This window comes from Lissotriton vulgaris, unplaced genomic scaffold (assembly GCF_964263255.1).
Source record: "Lissotriton vulgaris unplaced genomic scaffold, aLisVul1.2 SCAFFOLD_1590, whole genome shotgun sequence".
NCBI lineage: Eukaryota > Metazoa > Chordata > Amphibia > Caudata > Salamandridae > Lissotriton > Lissotriton vulgaris.
Genome location: NW_028248079.1, coordinates 225,381 through 248,541, shown reverse-complemented (window position 1 = coordinate 248,541; position 23,161 = coordinate 225,381). Strand labels below are relative to the sequence as shown.

General features: G+C 47.3%; 2 protein-coding genes across 2 annotated transcripts in view; one reads left to right on the top strand and one right to left on the bottom strand.

The window, feature by feature from the left end:
* Positions 1–23,161, top strand: part of LOC147664936 (F-box only protein 10-like) — a 255,189-nt gene that overhangs the window by 156,957 nt on the left and 75,071 nt on the right. The window lies entirely within an intron of this gene.
* Positions 628–11,335, bottom strand: LOC147664937 (uncharacterized). The gene is given in 3 exon segments (XM_086949876.1): positions 628–4,263; positions 4,265–11,299; positions 11,301–11,335. Coding segments are annotated over 3 exon segments (8,067 nt in total). The 3' UTR covers positions 628–3,266.

Below are 23,161 nucleotides of genomic sequence, written 5' to 3'. Positions count from 1 at the left end.
AGGGTAACAATGCTGACGCCCCGTTGGCAGTAAAGACTGAAGCAGTGGAAGCAGTGCCTTTTACATTGAGAGCAATAGTGTTCACAGTGGAGGCCACTGGTCATTACAATGGAAGGTAAGGATTAATTTAGGACTGGGGCAGCAATGACCAATGTTGCGGGTTGGTGGAAAAGTGAGCTTGCAATAAACAGGATGATGAGGGAGACAAATGACAACCAGCAGTGGGAGCAGTAGTGGCAGAATTGGGGGGGGGGGAGATTATCTCCAGTGGAGGTAATAATTTTAATACATTGGAAGAGTGCTGATAAAAGAAGCAATACTTATTCACCATGTGAAGAAGTGTCATAACTAAGGCCGCAAACATTATTCAAAGCAAAGATTAAGGGTCTCGATTCGATTCATAAAGCTTTAATCAGTTAAAATATGGAAACCAGAAAAGCAAGATACAGACACAAATGATCAAATCCAGTTACAATTTCATTAACCCCTTCCACGCTCATGACGAGCTGGGCTCGTCATGGTGTAGCCTCCTCGCACGCTGATGACGAGCCCAGCTCGTCATGTAACATGGGTTTTTTAAAATCTCAGCATACGTCCATAATTACAATAGCGCCCATGAGGTTAAACAGACAGGATACAATCACGATTCTTGTAACTTTAAAACATGATACTTGCATGGATTGATTTTAAAATAAATGTAGCAGCATGAAAACAGATATCGGGCTCACTAAGTGTAAACATTAGACTCATAGCAGCATTTATAGTTGTAGTATGATATTTTTTAAACAAAGGTTTTAAATAAACAATTCGGAAGTTCAAATACAAATCACATAGGAGAAGAAAGTGCAAGGTGCTTTGTTTGGTATGCCCGTCACATGGGCAGGGGGAGACTGGACGCTGTTTCACGCTGGGAAACACTACTAAATGATGTACAAGGCCAGTCTCATTCTTGTTAAAACAAAACGGTGTGACGGTCTCGTCACCAGTGTCAAAAAAGTTTGAAAACCATCGTAATCTAGATAGGACTGAGAATTGATATGTGGATTGCTTCCCTACAGATTTCATCCTGCGCTCCTGTGATTTTAAATAGATCTTTATAGGCATATGCTATATATTTAAGCCACGGGATCTTGAAACAGTTGTCTTGTCGAAGGCAGTCTTTGATGATCACTTTATTAAATAGTGTCTCCTCTTTCATCCATATTGATCTCCAAAGCAGGAAAGGTCTAGGCGCAATCAGGTCTGACAGGTAATTAAGCCCCACTTCACAATGGATTAATTCAGAGGACGCTGAAGTAGGCAGACAAAGTAACTTTTTAAGAAAATAATTTTCCTCAGTTTGCCGTTCTTCACTAGAATGGTGACCCCATACCCCTGCTCCATATAATGCAATAGAGGTACATCTAGCTTTATAGATATGTATCATGTCTTTAATTTGGCGATACCCCAATTTGGATGCAAACCTAAAGTCCCCATACGCACTTTTTGACATCTTAGCCCGGAAATTAGACACCTGACTCCACGGTTAGGTAAGGCTAACAATGCTAAAAGAAGAATTGATGGACAGAATGCTGAAAAATGTCAAACGTTCACTTCCAGAAAAGAGATCTGGGCCTAAATCCATTGTTTTTTTGCACACTGTGCCATTCCAGTTTAGGCCCAGCCATATGCAAATCAGTCTTGACCCTGCTCCCCGTGGAACGTCCAGCCCGAACTGCCATGAGAGGTCCTCCCTGGACCAGCAACAAATATCCTGAAACCAGTTTCGCGGTATCACCCCACATCAGCCAGGCTAGCTTGACTCTAGTGGCATGGTGAGCACAGGACCCAGGTCTGGGCATACCCTTCCCACTAAGGACGACAAATGCAAAAAGAACAATTGATGGACGGAATGCTGAACAAAGTCAAACATTCACCCCCAGTACAGAGATCTCGGTCTAAATCCATCGTTTTTTGCACACCATGGCATTCCAGTTTAGACTAAGACACATGCAAATCAGTCTTGACCCTGCTCCCAGTGTGTGAATGTTTAATTTGTTCTGCATTCCGGCCATCATTTGTGTGTTTTTTCCTAAGGGTAACAATGCTGACGCCCCGTTTGCTAAGTAAAGACTGAAGCAGTGGAAGCAGTGCCTTTTACATTGAGAGCAATAGTGTTCATGGAGGAGGCCACTGGTCATTACAATGGCAGGTTAGGATTCATTTAGGACTGGGGCTGCAATGACCAATGTTGCGGGTTGGTGGAAAAGGGAGCTTGCAATAAACAGGATGATGGAGACAAATGACAACCAGCAGTGGGAGCAGTAGTGGCCAAATTGGGGGGGAAAGATGACCTCCAGTGGAGGCAATAATTTTAATAGATTGGAAGAGTGCTGACAAAAGAAGCCATACTTATTCACCATGTGAAGAAGTGTCATAACTAAGGCCGCACACATTATTCAAAGCAAAGATTAAGGGTCTCAAATATTAAACGGTTTAATCACAAACAATTCAGTGCCCTCTTGCCACTAATATATCGCAGTCAATATGTACAATATTTAAGAATAAAAATGGCAGTACCATATTAAAATATCTCATTTGCACGTCATCACCCCCTCTACAAAATGATGAAGTGGCAATTCCGTTGTGAGACTCGATTAACCCGATGACGTAGTTCATTGGTAAAAGGGTGCAGTATCTTTTACAGGTCTGTTACGTTTCTGTGCCAAGGTAAGCTTAAACAAAATATGTTCTATAAATAGGATAGGTAAGGAAGTGCAAAGAAACGAGAGGAAGGGAATAGACAATAATAGAGTGACACTTAAAAAAGGCAGTTTTTTCCAGTTGAATTCCCCCAACAACCTCAAGATTTCACAACTGTCAATAGTCAACTATAATTATTCTGCTTTGCAAACATGGATACAATAAATACACTTAAAGTCACTAACTACTTAAGATTCCTACACCTTGTGAATGAGCCCAGAAGTAACCCTTAATATGATTATTCCCTTTATTAGGTGATCAAATGTGGAATTGAAAATACTTTCCGCCTTACAAGACTGCAAAAGACACATCCCCTAAATCAAATACTTCATGTAGGATGATCCTGATCTGCACACTGTAAAACACTAAACAGATATCTGAATGATGTAATTTACCTTATTACTTTTACAGCAACCACATGAAGAAAAATGTCGTTGTCTATATTTTGCAACTTGGATACTGCATGCTAGATGTTAATATGTTTAACAGTGATAGGTAATTATTTTCGAGTGTTGAAAAAATCATTAATCGTCATCGCTGATTTCTATTTCTCTGATTTCAAATCGTGGAAACCTAATGTGCAGCTCACACCACTGTTTGTAATCTTTACTTGAATTTTTCATATCCTTAAACTCCACAATACAATTTTGTATTTTTAGGCAAGGCATATGCAGTCCACGGTAAACCATCATAGTTCCCCATTGGTGTGAACATTTTTTACAGATAATTTCATCATTTGTTTCACTGTTTGACAGTTTTTCTTCCCCTGTTTCCTTCTCGCTTTCTATGTACCTATTTTTGAACTCTGAGTTGGCAATAACATGGTGCATGTTTTCAATCACCTTGATTTCTTCTCCTGTACACACCAACACATTACAGTTTCGGCAAAGAAAAGATACCAATGAAGGATTTCCCTGATATTTCTTGCGGTTCTTTTTCTTCATCTTCATTTTTTTCTCACAGAATGATTGCACCTGAAACTCCTGGATCATGTGACTGTATTCTTCGGTGGACATTTTTTGAACATTTTGAATTGCTGTGTACATAATTTTTTCACGAGATTCATTAACAACTTCCTTTTCTTGAACTCCAGATCCACTTGAGGCTACCAGAACATAGGTGCTGTCATCAGCTCGGGCTCGACCTCGGGTCTGTATCATCCCGATTTCATTGGTCACAGTTTCATAGCAGGTAACAATATTACACCCCTGACTGTCCAGACCTTCTTCAAACGCATTAGTAGAAACTAGGAGGTTTACTTTGCCAACGTGAAATCTGTGGATTACTTCTTTTTGCTCATTTTGAGTCATGGATTTGACTTCACTAGTGCTACCTGCTCCAGTAAGGTAGCCCGCCTTCACTCCTACTTCTTCAAATTTTGTATTCACGTTTATCCACTCAAACAAGGCAAAAACACTCTGCCGAGTCTTTGTAAAGATAATTCCCCTGGATTCTAAATTCCTTGTAAATTGCTCCATGATAATTTGTTCCAATTTTGTCAGCTTTTCATTTTCAAAATCAATTTGCCGCAACAGTTACAAGCTCTTTCTCGTTCTTGTAAAATAATTTAATCAGAAATGAATTTGTTTCATTGATGTTCTCAACCGAGCCTACAGCTTCTTCACACAGCTGTATTTTCTTTCTTTTTTCTTCAGTATAAAAGTTTTTGAGATGGTTGTAAGCATCAACCATCCGTACAGTATTGTTAATTAAAAGGGCATCATTGTATTTCTTCAAGTGTTCGGCACAAATCCGCTCTCTGCATTTTCTTTCTATTGCTGCCATCGTCTCCTTTTGCACTGCCCACTGCTCATAGGATTGAGTCCCAAACTCTGAAGTTGGAGCAATGCCGGAATAATCCTGGATCTTTGTCATTATTGCAATGATTTTATCTCTAAATGGATTTTCTTGTCTTTCTTCTGGAGTCTCAACCTTTTCATAAGGTTCCTTTACTTGATTTTTCAGTTGAGCCAAATGCTTTTTCACAGTCACAATTCTGTTGGCATCAAGGTTTGCACAGATTTTCAGAATGTGGTGTTGAGCGTTTTGCGTGGATGTGGCACCTCCGACACCCGCTGATGCAGTGAGTCCCAGGATTTGAGGAAGGCATACTGGCAGACTGTTTTCTTTCTTTGGTTTCTGATTGTTCCTCTTATGTTTGATGTAGCGTGACATGATATCGTTGTAGACCTCTCCCTTCTGGGTGTGGTGAAATTCATCAATGATTATTAAAGAAAAGTCCATCAACTCCACTCCTTCACCTATGTCTGTTTTACTTAGCGAGTTCTCAAGTATCTGTGCTGTGCAGATAATTATGTCATTTTTATGAACAACTTCAGGAAATGAAACCTTAAGCTGGGATTTACCACTTAACTTAGTAACACTGTACCACTGCTTCAGGTATGGAGAGAACTCTTGGCAGTAGTGCTGTTCAACAAGCGGTGCCCTATTTACAAGGACAATCACTTTTCCAGGCGTTTGATTTATTTTCCTTGTGTCCAGATGCTCTTTGGTTATGTAAACTGCCACCCTGGTTTTTCCCATACCTGTAGGCAGACAAATAATAACATTCTCCCCTTGCAGGGCAGGCCTTGCAACCTCCATTTGATAATCTCGAAGTTTTATAGTGAAGTCTGGTGAGGCACTACTCTTATTTGCTCGTTCCTCTAGATCTGAGTCACTTTGAAGATCATCTTCTTCAAGACTTCCATTCCTAGAGCTTACACTTGTTTCTAACAAACTGGTTTCACAGTCTGAAAGTATTCCAGAGCCTTCACTGGAGCTCTCCAAAGATATGTTCCCATTGATTTCCATTTGAGCATGTTATACTTTTATTTTATTGTTCTTTTTTGCAGCTCCTTCCTTAGATTAATCCGTGTATCCACTTAGTTCGTTAGCAAGATCCTCCAGGCCAGTGTCTCGGAGAACTACCAAAAATGGAGAAAACCAGTCCCGCTTTAGCACTATTCTGCTCAGCAGCTCCCTTGCACCTTGTCGTGCTCCATGCTGTATAGATGTCGCCTTTATTTGTTCATAGTCCTCTTGGCTGCAGAGTCCTGACTGGAGGCAGCGCTCAACTTGTTCCATTGTCAGCTTGTTTATGATGCTGGGGCTCAGGAGAGTCAGCAGCTTCTCGACAGCATCGTTCTGAGCTTCCAAAGAAGGCGAAGGCAGGTCATTAGGGTGGACGTACTGGAGGGACCCGGTGCACTCTGAGGCACTCAAGGCGGTGACAAACGCTGGGAACCAGCCCTGCGGCTGCGGCACTTCCTCGATTCTCTTGAGCAGGAGATCGGCGGCCTCCATTTTACCCTTCTCCCGCTCGGTGGCTTTTATTTGGTCCATTACGTCGTTGGCCAAAAAGCCAAACCCTTCCTTAGATTCATCCGTGTATCCACGTAGTTCATTAGCAAGATCCTCCAGGCCAGTGTCTCGGAGAACTACCAAAAATGGAGAAAACCAGTCCCGCTTTAGCACTATTCTGCTCAGCAGCTCCCTTGCACCTTGTCGTGCTCCATGCTGTATAGATGTCGCCTTTATTTGTTCATAGTCATCTTGGCTGCAGAGTCCTGACTGGAGGCAGCGCTCAACTTGTTCCATTGTCAGCTTGTTTATGATGCTGGGGCTCAGGAGAGTCAGCAGCTTCTCGACAGCATCGTTCTGAGCTTCCAAAGAAGGCGAAGGCAGGTCATTAGGGTGGACGTACTGGAGGGCCCCGGTGCACTCTGAGGCACTCAAAGCGTTGACAAACGCTGGGAACCAGCCCTGCGGCTGCGGCACTTCCTCGATTCTCTTGAGCAGGAGATCGGCCGCCTCAATTCTACCCTTCTCCCGCTGGGTGGCTTTTATTTGGTCCATTACGTCGTTGGCCAAAAAGACAAACTCTTCCTTAGATTCATCCGTGTATCCACGTAGTTCGTTAGCAAGATCCTCCAGGCCAGTGTCTCGGAGAACTACCAAAAATGGAGAAAACCAGTCCCGCTTTAGCACTATTCTGCTCAGCAGCTCCCTTGCACCTTGTCGTGCTCCATGCTGTATAGATGTCGCCTTTATTTGTTCATAGTCATCTTGGCTGCAGAGTCCTGACTGGAGGCAGCGCTCAACTTGTTCCATTGTCAGCTTGTTTATGATGCTGGGGCTCAGGAGAGTCAGCAGCTTCTCGACAGCATCGTTCTGAGCTTCCAAAGAAGGCAAAGGCAGGTCATTAGGGTGGACGTACTGGAGGGCCCCGGTGCAGTCTGAGGCACTCAAGGCGGTGACAAACGCTGGGAACCAGCCCTGCGGCTGCGGCACTTCCTCGATTCCCTTGAGCAGGAGATCGGCGGCCTCCATTCTACCCTTCTCCCTCTCCGTGGCTTTTATTTGGTCCATTACGTCGTTGGCCAAAAAGCCAAACCCTTCCTTAGATTCATCCGTGTATCCACTTAGTTCGTTAGCAAGATCCTCCAGGCCAGTGTCTCGGAGAACTACCAAAAATGGAGAAAACCAGTCCCGCTTCAGCACTATTCTGCTCAGCAGCTCCCTTGCACCTTGTCGTGCTCCATGCTGTATAGATGTAGCCTTTATTTGTTCATAGTCATCTTGGCTGCAGAGTCCTGACTGGAGGCAGCGCTCAACTTGTTCCATTGTCAGCTTGTTTATGATGCTGGGGCTCAGGAGAGTCAGCAGCTTCTCGACAGCATCGTTCTGAGCTTCCAAAGAAGGCGAAGGCAGGTCATTAGGGTGGACGTACTGGAGGGCCCGGGTGCACTCTGAGGCACTCAAGGCGGTGACTAACGGTGGGAAGCAGCCCTGCGGCTGCGGCACTTCCTCGATTCTCTTGAGCAGGAGATCGGCGGCCTCCATTCTACCCTTCTCCCGCTCCGTGGCTTTTATTTGGTCCATTACGTCGTTGGCCAAAAAGCCAAACCCTTCCTTAGATTCATCCGTGTATCCACTGAGTTCGTTAGCAAGATCCTCCAGGCCAGTGTCTCGGAGAACTACCAAAAATGGAGAAAACCAGTCCCGCTTTAGCACTATTCTGCTCAGCAGCTCCCTTGCACCTTGTCGTGCTCCATGCTGTATAGATGTAGCCTTTATTTGTTCATAGTCATCTTGGCTGCAGAGTCCTGACTGGAGGCAGCGCTCAACTTGTTCCATTGTCAGCTTGTTTATGATGCTGGGGCTCAGGAGAGTCAGCAGCTTCTCGACAGCATCGTTCTGAGCTTCCAAAGAAGGCAAAGGCAGGTCATTAGGGTGGACGTACTGGAGGGCCCCGGTGCACTCTGAGGCACTCAAGGCGGTGACAAACGCTGGGAACCAGCCCTGCGGCTGCGGCACTTCCTCGATTCTCTTGAGCAGGAGATCGGCGGCCTCCATTCTACCCTTCTCCCGCTCCGTGGCTTTTATTTGGTCCATTACGTCGTTGGCCAAAAAGCCAAACCCTTCCTTAGATTCATCCGTGTATCCACTTAGTTCGTTAGCAAGATCCTCCAGGCCAGTGTCTCGGAGAACTACCAAAAATGGAGAAAACCAGTCCCGCTTTAGCACTATTCTGCTCAGCAGCTCCCTTGCACCTTGTCGTGCTCCATGCTGTATAGATGTAGCCTTTATTTGTTCATAGTCATCTTGGCTGCAGAGTCCTGACTGGAGGCAGCGCTCAACTTGTTCCATTGTCAGCTTGTTTATGATGCTGGGGCTCAGGAGAGTCAGCAGCTTCTCGACAGCATCGTTCTGAGCTTCCAAAGAAGGCAAAGGCAGGTCATTAGGGTGGACGTACTGGAGGGCCCCGGTGCACTCTGAGGTACTCAAGGCGGTGACAAACGGTGGGAACCAGCCCTGCGGCTGCGGCACTTCCTCGATTCTCTTGAGCAGGAGATCGGCGGCCTCCATTCTACCCTTCTCCCGCTCCGTGGCTTTTATTTGGTCCATTACGTTGTTGGCCAAAAAGCCAAACCCTTCCTTAGATTCATCCGTGTATCCACTGAGTTCGTTAGCAAGATCCTCCAGGCCAGTGTCTCGGAGAACTACCAAAAATGGAGAAAACCAGTCCCGCTTTAGCACTATTCTGCTCAGCAGCTCCCTTGCACCTTGTCGTGCTCCATGCTGTATAGATGTCGCCTTTATTTGTTCATAGTCATCTTGGCTGCAGAGTCCTGACTGGAGGCAGCGCTCAACTTGTTCCATTGTCAGCTTGTTTATGATGCTGGGGCTCAGGAGAGTCAGCAGCTTCTCGACAGCATCATTCTGAGCTTCCAAAGAAGGCGAAGGCAGGTCATTAGGGTGGACGTACTGGAGGGCCCCGGTGCACTCTGAGGCACTCAAGGCGGTGACAAACGCTGGGAACCAGCCCTGCGGCTGCGGCACTTCCTCGATTCTCTTGAGCAGGAGATCGGCGGCCTCCATTCTACCCTTCTCCCGCTCCGTGGCTTTTATTTGGTCCATTACGTCGTTGGCCAAAAAGCCAAACCCTTCCTTAGATTCATCCGTGTATCCACTTAGTTCGTTAGCAAGATCCTCCAGGCCAGTGTCTCGGAGAACTACCAAAAATGGAGAAAACCAGTCCCGCTTTAGCACTATTCTGCTCAGCAGCTCCCTTGCACCTTGTCGTGCTCCATGCTGTATAGATGTTGCCTTTATTTGTTCATAGTCATCTTGGCTGCAGAGTCCTGACTGGAGGCAGCGCTCAACTTGTTCCATTGTCAGCTTGTTTATGATGCTGGGGCTCAGGAGAGTCAGCAGCTTCTCGACAGCATCATTCTGAGCTTCCAAAGAAGGCGAAGGCAGGTCATTAGGGTGGACGTACTGGAGGGTCCCGGTGCACTCTGAGGCACTCAAGGCGGTGACAAACGCTGGAAACCAGCCCTGCGGCTGCGGCACTTCCTCGATTCTCTTGAGCAGGAGATCGGCGGCCTCCATTCTACCCTTCTCCCGCTCAGTGGCTTTTATTTGGTCCATTACGTCGTTGGCCAAAAAGCCAAACCCTTCCTTAGATTCATCCGTGTATCCACGTAGTTCATTAGCAAGATCCTCCAGGCCAGTGTCTCGGAGAACTACCAAAAATGGAGAAAACCAGTCCCGCTTTAGCACTATTCTGCTCAGCAGCTCCCTTGCACCTTGTCGTGCTCCATGCTGTATAGATGTCGCCTTTATTTGTTCATAGTCATCTTGGCTGCAGAGTCCTGACTGGAGGCAGCGCTCAACTTGTTCCATTGTCAGCTTGTTTATGATGCTGGGGCTCAGGAGAGTCAGCAGCCTCTTGACAGCATTGTTCTGAGCTTCCAAAGAAGGCGAAGGCAGGTCATTAGGGTGGACGTACTGGAGGGCCCCGGTGCACTCTGAGACACTCAAGGCGTTGGCAAACGCTGGGAACCAGCCCTGCGGCACTTCCTCGATTCTCTTGAGCTGGAGATCGGCGGCCTCCATTCTACCCTTCTCCCGCTCCGTGGCTTTTATTTGGTCCATTAAGTCGTTGGCCAAAAAGCCAAACCCTTCCTTAGATTCATCCGTGTATCCACGTAGTTCGTTAGCAAGATCCTCCAGGCCAGTGTCTCGGAGAACTACCAAAAATGGAGAAAACCAGTCCCGCTTTAGCACTATTCTGCTCAGCAGCTCCCTTGCACCTTGTCGTGCTCCATGCTGTATAGATGTCGCCTTTATTTGTTCATAGTCATCTTGGCTGCAGAGTCCTGACTGGAGGCAGCGCTCAACTTGTTCCATTGTCAGCTTGTTTATGATGCTGGGGCTCAGGAGAGTCAGCAGCCTCTTGACAGCATCGTTCTGAGCTTCCAAAGAAGGCGAAGGCAGGTCATTAGGGTGGACGTACTGGAGGGCCCCGGTGCACTCTGAGGCACTCAAGGCGTTGGCAAACGCTGGGAACCAGCCCTGCGGCTGCGGCACTTCCTCGATTCTCTTGAGCAGGAGATCGGCGGCCTCCATTCTACCCTTCTCCCGCTCCGTGGCTTTTATTTGGTCCATTACGTCGTTGGCCGAAAAGCCAAACCCTTCCTTAGATTCATCCGTGTATCCACGTAGTTCGTTAGTAAGATCCTCCAGGCCAGTGTCTCGGAGAACTACCAAAAATGGAGAAAACCAGTCCCGCTTTAGCACTATTCTGCTCAGCAGCTCCCTTGCACCTTGTCGTGCTCCATGCTGTATAGATGTAGCCTTTATTTGTTCATAGTCATCTTGGCTGCAGAGTCCTGACTGGAGGCAGCGCTCAACTTGTTCCATTGTCAGCTTGTTTATGATGCTGGGGCTCAAGAGAGTCAGCAGCTTCTCGACAGCATCGTCCTGAGCTTCCAAAGAAGGCGAAGGCAGGTCATTAGGGTGGACGTACTGGAGGGCCCCGGTGCACTCTGAGGCACTCAAGGCGGTGACAAACGCTGGGAACCAGCCCTGCGGCTGCGGCACTTCCTCGATTCTCTTGAGCAGGAGATCGGCGGCCTCCATTCTACCCTTCTCCCGCTCCGTGGCTTTTATTTGGTCCATTACGTCGTTGGCCAAAAAGTGCAAATTATCAAGCACCGGTCTCACCAGAATCATCTTTTTCAGCCGAGGGCGGAAGCAGTGGATCAAGCAGGTTTACCTCGTAGCCCTCAGCCGAGGCTGCCATCCCGCCGCTCGGCCAGGGAGTTTTGCCCTTCCGGTTGCAGAGCTGAAGATGCTGTCAGGGCTATGGCTTTCTGCTGCCCAGACTAAGGCGCCTTCGGTGTGACGGTATCCCAGCTACTCTGCGAAGAGTGAGTTCTGGCTGCAGAGTTTGTGGGGCAGAACGGGAGCTGTTCTCTGTAGGTATTCTGCCGCTGACTTGAAGTTGCTTTCAAAGTGTATTCTTGCCGTGTAATAGGATCTGCCTCCGGGGTGAAGGGCACGGGTATTCCCGCGGCAGAGCTGGTGACGCAGATACTCTGCCTGCTCACCTCAGCAGCTCATATGTAGTCGTGACGTCTGCCCTTTCAGTTTCGTTTCTCAATCTCGATTCTATTTCGAAATCGTACGTAAGATAAGAGAAGGGAGTCACCCGATGTCCCCGCCCGTTCAGCGCTCAGCTCTCTGCTCGGTAATGTCACAGGTGTTCTTTCCTCGGCGTTATATTGCAGAGTTAATGTGGAAGCGTTCGGTTCAATTTTTTTTTAAATTTTGTTAAAACGCACCAACTTTAGTTCCATCACTACGCAGCAAAAGCATAGCTGCTGTCTTCGCAGCTTGAATGCACATGCTTAAAGACTATAGTTATATTAATTTTATATTGTAAACTGTGCTTTTTTGAGTGTGAATACCATTTTCAGGCGGGGGTGTAAAATAAAAAGTCAGGTTGTTGTCATAATAGGCAAACCAAAGAGCCGACCGAAGTCAACGGTCTGGCTTGTCTAGCCAGTATTTTTTGGGAATTGCCAATATCTTCAAAATTCTGTATTTTTCCAACTTTTAAATGTAAGTTCAACACAGCAAATATTTGAAAAACTTACTTCAAAGCTATTTTAGCGCTGCCTAATCTATTTCTGAATTATTATAAGCAAACGGTGGCAGAATAGCCATTCTAAAAAGGAATACGGGGATGTTTTACTTAAAAACCTTTTCACATACATTAAAAATCTAGAGTATGAACAAATGGTGCCATTTTTCCTTGAGAAAGGTGGCAACACTACCCAGAGCATACGTCGAGCTGCAAATCAGCCAACAAACACAGACTTGCCATATTTCCCAAGCCCCAGAATGCAAAGAAAAAACCTGGAATGGACTAGCTAAACAAACACAACAAGATGATGGATGGAGTGCTGAAAATTTTCAACCACACCTACTGCATCCGACCCAGTCCAGCCACCGGACCATGCAAGCTGCCCAGCCTCTGCATGGCCGCGGACGTGGGACCAGCGACGCAGGTCTGGGAAACAGTGGGTGGGCCAGTTCACCTTTTCCCCCTTGCAGCAGGCTCCAAACCCTCCCAGTCTGACCTTCCAGGGCCATCAGTGGCCAGTGGGTGGCAAGATTCACCATCACCTCCCGCACTGGCAATCCATCACGTTAGACAGGTGGGTTTTGCAGATAGTCCGAATGGGCTACTCCCTCTCCTTCGAGACTACCCCTCCCTCCATGCCACCATCTCTCGATCGCACGTTGGAGGATCATTTGGCACTGCTCCACCGGGAAGTCTCAGCTCTCTTGGCCAAGGGAGCTATCAAGCGGGAACCTGCACCAGAAGTAGGTCGTGGTTGTTATTCCTGCTACTTTCTGGTGCCCCAGAAGGACAAAAGATTGCGTCCTATCTTAGACCTCAGGGCCCTAAACTGCTTCCTCCGGAAGGAGAAGTTTAAAATGCTAATCTTGGCTCAGGTCCTGTCTACCCTCGACCCCGGACACTGGATGGTAGATTTGGACTTGCAGGACGCTTATTTTCACATTCCTGTCCTGTCAGCTCACATGCGTTCCTTACGGTTCACGGAAGACCACGAGCATTTTCAGTTTACCCTGCTCCCCTTCGGCCTTACCAGTGTCCCTTGGGTGTTCACGAAAGGGATGGCGGTGGTCGCAGATCATCTGCGCAGATCAGGGGTTCCAGTCTTTCGCTATCTCAACGACTTGCTATTCAAGGCGGGCTCGCTCCAGGCGGTCGTCTCCCACCTCTAGACTACGGCAGACCTCCTGCATTCGCTGGGGTTCACTATCAACGTGCCAAAGTCACACCTGACTCCCTCTCAGTCGCTCCTTTTCATCAAAGCTGTTCTGGGCACAGTGCAATTTCGCGTCTATCCTCCCAAGCAGGGAGTTCGGGATATGCAGGCCTTGACGCCGATGTTTCAGCCACTATCCCGGATTTCAGTGAGAATGACTCTAAGGCTCCTGGGCCTCATGGCCTCCTACATCCTGCTGGTGGATCATGCCAGATGGCATAAGCAGGCTCTGCAGTTGGACTAGAAGTTCTAGTGGGTGCAGCATCAGGGGATTCTTTCCAACTACATCCAGATCTCGGAGGGGACTGCGCAACAACTACAGTGGTGGTTAATGAACCAGGATTGGGTCAGAGGCTGATCCCTCTCCCTTCCCCAACCAGACCTCACAGTGGTGGCCGATGCATCACTTCATGGATGAGGCGGCCACCTAGGAGAGGCAGAAATCAGAGGAGCCTGGTCTCTGGCGGAGTCTGGTCTCCATATCAACCTGTTGGAGCTCCAGGCGATCCGCTTGGCACTGAAGGCATCTCTTCCCTCCCTCAAGGGGAAGGCAGTGCAGGTGTTCACGGACAACACCACCGTCATGGGGTACTGCAACAAACAAGGCAGGGTGGTTTGATGGACCCTTTGTCAAGAGGCTCTTTGCCTTTGAACATGGCTGGAACATCAGGGCATTACCCTGGTGGGTCAACACCTGGCAGGTTCTCTGAACGCCTGGATGGACGAACTCAGCCGCTGGTGCCTGGTGGATCACGAATGGCGTCTTAACTCAGAGGAGGTGCAAGGTCTCTTTCAGCAGTGGGGAGAGCCTTGGTTAGATCTGTTTGCCACTGAAGAGAACGCGCAATGTCAGCGAGTTGTAGATTCCAAGGCCGCAGTCGCTCGGAGACGCTTTTAATCTCGAGTGGAGCTGCGGCCTCCTGTACGCCTTTCCGCCTGTACCACTTCTGCCCCGAGTGCTGAAGAAGATAAAGCGTGACCGGGCCCAAGACATTCCTGTGGCTCCGGAATTGGCACAAAGAGTTTGGTACCAAGCTCTTGAGCATGGCCATCAATCATCCGATCAGACTGCCTGTTTGGGAGGATCTTCTGTCACAGTAGGGGAAGGTCCCACACGCGAACCTGTCCAGCCTCCACCTCCTTGCGTGGAGATTGAGCAGCGACAGTTGACAGTTTTTGACCTTCTTCCCGAAGTCTGTAATATCATCTTGGCAGCCAGATGTTCCTCCACAAAGACGGTATACGCCTGTCGATGGAACAAGTTTGTGGCATGCTGCATAGCAAAGGAAGTGGATCCCCATTCTGCCCCTCTTTCCGAGGTTCTTTTGTACCTTCTTTCTTTGGCTTAGCAGGGCTCTGCTCTGGGCACTCTTAAAGGCTATCTGGCAGCCATTTCTGCTTTTCTTCGGCTGCCAGATCCGCCCTCTTTTCAAGTCCCCTATTGTAAGTTGGTTCTTTAAAGGCATTATTCATCTCTTTCCTCCTTTTCCTTTCATGATGCCTCAGTGGGACTTGAATCTTGTCTTGACTTACCAAATGTGTGCTCCCTTCGAGCCTCTTCACAACTGGCCTCTCAGGGTTCTCACTCTGAAGACTGCCTTTCTTGTTGCCATCACCTCTGCTCGCAGAGTGAGTGAGCTTCATGGTCTTTCTTCTAAGCCTCCTTTCTTTTCAGTCCATTCAGACAAAGTGGTGCTCCGAACGAAACCCTCGTTCTTGCCTAAAGTAGTCATTCCCTTTCACATCAGGCAGACCATCATTCTGCCCACTTTTTTCCCGCCTCCGCACAGTTCAAAGGAGGAGGAGAGACTCCGCCGTCTGGACCCAAAAAAGTGTGTTGTCTTTCTATCTTGACCGCACAAAGGAGTTCTGGGTGGACAATCAACTCTTTATTGGCTATGTGGGTGTCAAAAAAGGTCGGGCTGTGTAAAAGCGTACCATCTCTCGCTGGGGAGTCCATTGTATCAAGATTTGTTACACTTTGGCTTTAAAGTAACCACCAGTGGGGCTGTGCGCTCATTCCATTAGAGCTATGGCATCAACCACTGCTTTGTCGCGGGGAGTTCCCCTCATCAATATCTGCCAGGTGGCCATGTGGGATTCTATGCTCACGTTCACCAGCCACTACTGCCTGGATAGTCAAGAGACATAGATTAGGTATAGATTCCTTACCGCCCCACCCATCCTCCCCGCTCTGCGATCTGACTTCTAGGGTTAGGGACATCCTTATAGAGCCCTAGTGTGGTGGACCAGTGGTCAGTGTCTTTCGTGGCTCTGCGCTTCTGGCATGGAAAGTCGTGTCAGAACTGACATCAGCGTGCAGGGGCGGCGTCTAAGTAAGCACTGCGACGTCATCTCGGCGACCCAGACGACGAACGCGGAGTCAACCGACGCCACCTACAGACACGCAGTGGTATTTAAGGTAAGGACTCTATAACTAATATATGTCTCTTACAGATACATCGTTACTGAAGGTAAGTAATTTGTTCTTCAACTCCCATCAGGAAAGGGTCCAAATGCTTTAAAACAACACTTGTTAATCCTAGGTCGCTAATGAAAAACCATTCACTTTTGCAGAGTTTTTAGAATCGCAAAAACTGGACCTTGCAGTTGTTACAGAGAACTTGGGGGTTGCCGGGTCTGATCCAGATCTTATTATGGCCACACCTCTGGGCTTTGCCATCTCTAGATTAGACCATCCTCTAAAAAAGGGCGGAGGATTAGCAATCATATCTCATGAACACCTGAAAGTCTCTTTTGAGCCCATACATGCTGTATAGGATTGTGAAGCCTTACTTTTCAAAATTGCTTTGACCAACCAGCACTCTTTCAACAGGGTGCTATTGTACAGGCCCCCTGGTCCTAGTGCAGCTTTTCTTAACAATAGCAGTCAAATATTAGACATTAAAGTCCATTTCTCAGATTTTACCATCCTTGGAGATTTTAATTTCCACCTTGAAAATGTAGCTGTTAGAGACTGCAGCTTTGATCGATCTCCTGTAATGTGCCGGGCTCCAACAACTAGTGGAAAGTCACACCCATGATGCCGGCCATTCCCTGGATAGCTTTTTCTCTGATAACCACTATCTCAAAATGTAATCTATTATTCCTTGAGCATGGTCAGACCACTCAGCGGTGGTGATCAGTATCTCACCTGAAGCGCCAGCTGAGCCAACACTCCCTTCCTCGGCCGAATCGCTAAATCGCCCTTAGCACAAAATTATCCCAGCAATTTTCAAAACTTACCTGCATAATTCAAAACCCGATATCCCAGTTGATTTGGATGAGGCCACTAACATCTACCTTAATTGGATCATCGGTAACCTAAATATTCTAGCTCCTTTAAAATCTGTTACCAATAAAAGAACCTGTCCTTCCGAGCCATGATTTGACGATCGTCCGAGACAACCAAAACAAATCTGCCGGAGACTCGAAAGGAAATGGTGCACCCATTACAATCATGAGGACAAGATCTCTTACGAAAAAGCCATCACGGAGTACAAAATAAAAATTTCAACTGCTAAAAAATGCTACTTTTCCACTAAAATCAGGTCCTCCCTCAACTTTTCTAAAGAGTACAGAAGCTGAGTAGACTTCCTGCACAGAATAACATGGGAGTAGATCAAGAATTCTGCAATTTGCTAGCAGATTTCTTCAGGCAAAAGTCAAAGGAGTCTCGGACTCTTTCTCCTCCACTCATCGACGATGGGAGCACACATAGAGGGCCCCTCCTCACCATTCACGAGGGCTTAAATTGGCAAAGATATCCCAGCAGTCACTACCCCCTCTTTCTACGCTTTTAATCCCATTTCGGAATCATTGATCATGACTATTCAAAGCTAGACAAGATCTGGATCACCCTGGGATCCGTGTCCTCCAAAGGTTCTCTATTCGGTTTCAAATGTTACAGCAAACTACCTTAAAGGTATCTTTAATAGAATGTTCTTAGATGGATATTATCCAATCCAATGTAAGAGGGTTCCATCCTTGTGCTGTTGAAAAAACCAAGTCTGGATAATAAGGACCCTAACAACTATAGGCCGATCTCTCGACTACCTTTCCCAGCCAACATCGTTGAGAAGGCGATGAACATAGAATTAACTTCATTCATAGAAGATAGCAACCTACTTGACAGTTCTCAATATGGCTTTAGAAGTCATCATAGCACAGAGTTGGCCCTGATTAATGTGTTGGAGGAAATAAGAGGACCTGGATAAAGGCGGGAAGATGGCCTTGATTCTCCTAGACCTCTCAGCGGCCTTTGACACGGTTGATCACGATGTGCTCATCGGTCGACTCTTTTCTTTGGGCATTAGGGGCGATTAGGGGTAGGGCACTGGACCTTCTGAAGTCTTTTCTCAGAGTTAGGGAGCAATTGGAGGTGGAGCTTGGCGGGTACAGGTCCCCCTTTTTCTCTTTTCGGTGGGGGGTGTCGCAGGGCTCCTCTCTAAGTCCGACTCTCTTTAACCTTTACGTCACTCCCCTCTGCTCACTTATAAAGTCCTTCGGCTTTGAGATGGTATCCTGTGCCAATGACCCGCAAATAGTGGCATGCTTTGCAGGGGATCAGACACCACTGCATCCAGATTCCTCAACTGTATGTGGGAAGTTGGGATTTGGATGTCTAAAAACTGCTTGAAGCTGAATACAGGAAAAACTGAGGTGATTTTATTTGGAAGCAATACCTCCTTTTGGACACCAAGCTGGTAGCCTCAGGAACTGGGAGAAATTCCCAATCCAGTCACCAAGGTAAAAAACCTAGGAGTCTAATTTGACTCAGAACTGTCCCTTGAAGGGCAAATAAATGCTATTAACTCCTCCTGTTTTTTCATGATTAAAACTCTCAAGAAAATACTACCTTTTATTCCGTTAGAGCTTCAAAAAGCGGTTGTCTCTGCACTCATTCTATCAAAAATTGATTATTGCAGTGGCCTATTTCTTAACATTCAATCAAAATTCCTAAACAAAATGCAGGTCCTGCCAAATGGAGCAGCACAGCTGCTGCTTGCCATCCCGAGACATCAGTCAGTGGCACATGCCCTGCCAATTCTGCATTGACTACCTGTTAAGAGGCTAATTTAATTTAAGGCCCTTTGTATCGCCTTTAAAGCCCTACACAGACCTAGCCCTGACTTTTTTTCACACAGATTCAGGTGGTACGTCCCATAGAGGCAGCTCCGATCAGCGACATCTTCAAATCTGTCAATCTCAAGGTCAAATACTGCCACATGAGGGGGATGGGGAAGAAGTTTCATTGCATGTACTGCAAGCCTTTAGAACTTTCTATCATTTGCACTTAAGAAGGAAAGCAATCTCCTGGCGTTTCGCAAACTTTTAAAAACCTGGCTACTTAACAACTAGCCTGAGCTCATAAATCCAGCTGTCCCATCACTGGGTAACCGCTTTGTAGTTCCACCGCGCCTAGACACCCTTGGGTATTAGTGCGTGTTACAAATTAAAATTTAATTTCAATTTCTTTTTGCTCACTGTGCCACCCCGGGTTTGACTCGGTCTTATGCAAATCATTCCTGGCCCTGCTCCACATGGGAACAGTCCAACCCGAGCTGCCAGGCCAGGTCTTCCCTAGCTCAGAAAGAACCATTCTTGGACCGGTTTTGGGATATCGCCCCTCAACAGCCAGGCTGGCTTGAATCCAGTAGCACAGTGAGCAACAGACCCTCGTCTGGGCATACCCATGGCCACTTAGAGCGAACATAGCAAACACAACAAGATGATGGACGGAGTGCTGACACTTTTCCACCACTCAGCCCTAGTCAAAGACCTGGTTTGAATCCATTATTCTTTTGCTCACTTTGTCACCCCAGTTTAGAGCTAGCCATATGCCAATCAGTCGTGACCCTGCTCCTCATGGGAACAGTTTAGCCCGAACTGCCAGGCCAGATCCTCCCTGGACCAGAAACAAGCATCTTGGAGCACCTGTGGACCTGGGAATCTTGGCTGCTATGCAAAGGTCTATTAAAAATATGATAAAAACTCCTTAAAATCCAAAAAGCATAACCTCCTCCCCCCCAACATGTGGGTGCAATTCAGCCCAGCACACCAGACTCGATCACTGCACTGAGTGCCATCTACAAGAAGTGACAGCTTCCAAACATGAAGTTAGAAACGCCCTTGAACCCCCAACTCTTCTTCCTGGCAAAGATGCCACTTGTGAACCCAGTGCATTAAATGGGAAAAAATGAGCTAGAGCAGTGCCAAATGGGCAGGGTAGAGGTCGGGGCTAAAGGCAAGACATAGTGATACTCAATTAATTCTATACCAAATGCAGCACATTCAAAACACATGAGAAATGCGTTTAAGTAAGTGAAACAGGTTAGTTTGATACTTAAAATGAAAGCCTAAAACAACAATATGTTAACATTTCCTTGTTTTGTAATATTTGCAGCTTCTTAATGCCATACTGTAATTTGTTTTTGTTTGGCGGAATACAATATATTTTCAAGCATGCACACACTCAGAAAAAAAAAAACAGACCAGTACACACAGCATTCTACACATTTCCTTTAAAATATCTCCTGAGAGTGTCCAGAGTCTCTCCCTCTTTCTCTCACTGTTATCTCACACAAGCGCAGGCACACACAAGACACAAACATAAGCAGACAATCACACAAAAGTCTCAGGTGGGATTAAAGCCATTTTAAACTCCTTACCTCATATGGTTTTCTTAATTGTCTCCGTCAGCCGGTTGCCTCGATTCCTGTGGTCGTACAAATTCACACAATAGTGTGAATGTGATTAACAGCACAGGACTTAAATGGAGCCTCCACTGCCAAACACAGCGTGATATTGAAGACCCGTACCTTATGCAAATAGCCCCCTCTGAATAGTTAGGTTGTTGGTCAGCTCAGAGCTATTGACTGTCAGAGACAGAGCTCACCAGTGCTAGCATACTCCCCCACTTCATGAGTACCGCTACTCTACTTGGCGGTAGAGAAGTGCTGGTACTCAGAGTGATAAAAATAAGAAGTGCCAGTACTCAGTACCCGTGAGTACCGGCCCATTTAAAGCACTGAGTGAATCTAAAGACAAGTCAGTTGCTCAATTCTCTCTCCATTAAATCCCCAAATGACAGTGCCCAGTGAAGGGCTTTAAGTGAGCCAACAGTCTTGCCTGGTTTAAGGTTTATGCCAGCTGTTGTGTGATATATTGCAATGCATTAACAAAAAGTACGCAGAGGCACAAAAATACCAGCTAGGTGGCAGACTATTAACATCACAGAAATGTAGTTTGTATTTAAACCATGCCCTTAATTGCATAGGCCACCCTCCACTTTTAGAAACCCTTCCACACTTTTTTCACCCCACTTAAAGCCCTGAATTTGTGTTTCATTTTCTAGAGCTAAATCAATTACACTTATCACACCTTAAATCCGTTTAATACAATTATTGTTTCTAGGAACGGTAATAAGCAAGGCAGAGAGGCCTATTTTTATGCTGCTTTCATAGCTTCCCTAACTTGAAATGAATTACTCCTGGTGGGTGACTCAACACCTCAGTGAAGGCAATTAAACTAATTAGCAAATCAGTAGGCCTCAGAGATTCCCCTAGTTACTTGTCTTCACTGAAGCAGAAGTGAAGAGCTCAACTGAAGGAAACTGCACATTTTGCTTTATTATGATCAGTTAGTCTAAAAAGTCCCCTCCCCCTCCTCTCAGGTGAGAGTACTAGTCAGATGGCATATTGTCTTGTTATGTTTTTTGGATCGAGGGTCCTTGCTCAAGCCAGATCAGGTCACCTGGCTTGAGCAAGGCTCGAGCTTTCATTGACTCTCTCACCACTAGGTGTTATAATGCTTCTCCATGCTTATCCCAGACTGTATATCAGTTATTATCTCTAGAATCACAAAGTCACTGACTTAGTGCAGTGAGTGTGGCAAAACCAGTTGTTCTTGGTTATGAAGCCAACAGACTAAGAAATTTAGTAGTGACAACAAATAGGTAGGCGAGCCAATGAAGTCTGAAGTCTGAAGGGGCTAAGCTTTTATGTGGCTTCTGATTTCCACTCATGCTTTAACTCATTGTGCCAACAATTAAAGACAAATCATTAAGCTCTGATGCAAAACAGGAGCGATAAGGCAATATTCATCCGGGACCTGAACTGGACAAGGTGAAACCAGAAAACCTGGGAATACAGTGTGCATTCCTCCACCAGCGGCTCTGCCTGGTGAGCGGTGGGATTCCTGAACCAGGGTGTGGAGATACCGGACGGCCCAACGGGGACAAACAGGTGTCTCGGGGCCCTGCCGTGGATATTCCCTCCGGACCTGATGGTGCAGTGGTGACGGGCAGGTTGACTAGGCCCATCATGACTTGAAGGGAAATAGAGGAGTAGCGCTACATGCAGAGGTGTTGTCCAGGAGTGTGATTCTGAGGCCCAGCACAGTGCTGATCTAGCCAGCTGCGGGTTCCGTCTGACCCGTGAGGCCTAAGAGAGGCACCACTATCAGCAGAGGCCCAGAAATACATGCGGAGTTCCAGGTACTGGGGGTGGGGTGGGTGAGGGCAAAAGTGTGCGGTGTGCCCCCCTTCCCCTGGAAGGAGTGTGTGAGCGGGATCTGGCAGAAGGGAGAGTGGGCCGACTGGCGAGAGGGCCATGGGAGGCCAGGTTAGGTTGAACCCTCCATCTGCACTGCCTAGGAGCCTGCCTGAACTGCCATGGTAATTGGGAGAGAACCAGGGAGTGCAGGGGCCCCCTACTCTGTGAGGTTGCCAAGGTGCAGAGTAAATTGGTTCAGGGAGGAACTGGTTCGAGGCCTCCCCGACGCTTAATATTTAGGTGAGAATGGTGCCCCTGATGCGAACGCCCGCTGCAACGTGCCTGGTGCAATCATACTGGGGCCCTGGATTGGGAGGTGCCCGTAATCCTTAAGGACAGGCAAAATACATGGAGGTTCCGGGGTGCCTGGGTGAGGCAGTCCGAGGTGGTGCTGAAAGCCCGAGACATGGTCCGCAGAGGTGCCCTGAGTCCCCAGGAGATCTGCCAGCTGTGGCTATCCCCAATCTTTCTCCCTCTTTCCACATCGGGAAGCAAGGCGTGGGGCCGAACACCACCCATCGTCCATAAAGTGACTAGACCTGAAACCTTGAGATGGTGGTGAAGACGCTGCAAAATGGGCACATCTGGCATGACAAAGACCCACAAACTGGGTTCCAGGTGAGGGACCGGGGGGACTGGTAGCTGGACCTGCCCACGAAGATACCGTACTAGCAGTCCGAACTTGCACTCATTCTGCTCTGTGAGGCAGTCTGAACTGCTGCTTCCATGCTGGGGCCCTCCCAGACACAGAAGCCTGGTAGAACCCAATCGCCCAGACACTATGGTTAAAGATAAAGATCCCAAACCGTCGAAGCAAGGGGATGGCGGGCATGACAGACAACGCAGCGCTTCCTCAGGCAATCAACACTTCAAGAGACACCTTAAAAGTTAGAATAGAAGATGTCCGGTCAGAGGTATCCTTGCTCTGTCAAGACCTCCACAACCTCTTGGAGCGGGTTACCCATGCAGAAAGTAGATTTCAGAAATAGAGGACTCATCCAAAGACATTACCTGAGAAGTCGCAGCACTTCAAACTACTTTCAGAGATGTCGCTTGGAGGGTGGATGGTGCCAGAAATCGCATGAGATGGAACAACCTGCGCTTCGTGGGCTTCCCGGAGGGGGTGGAGGGCCCTAATTTGGGGGTCTTCCTGGAACAGTGACTGAGAGATTCCCTCCCGCTTGCACAGTTCTCCTCATGCTTTGTCATTGA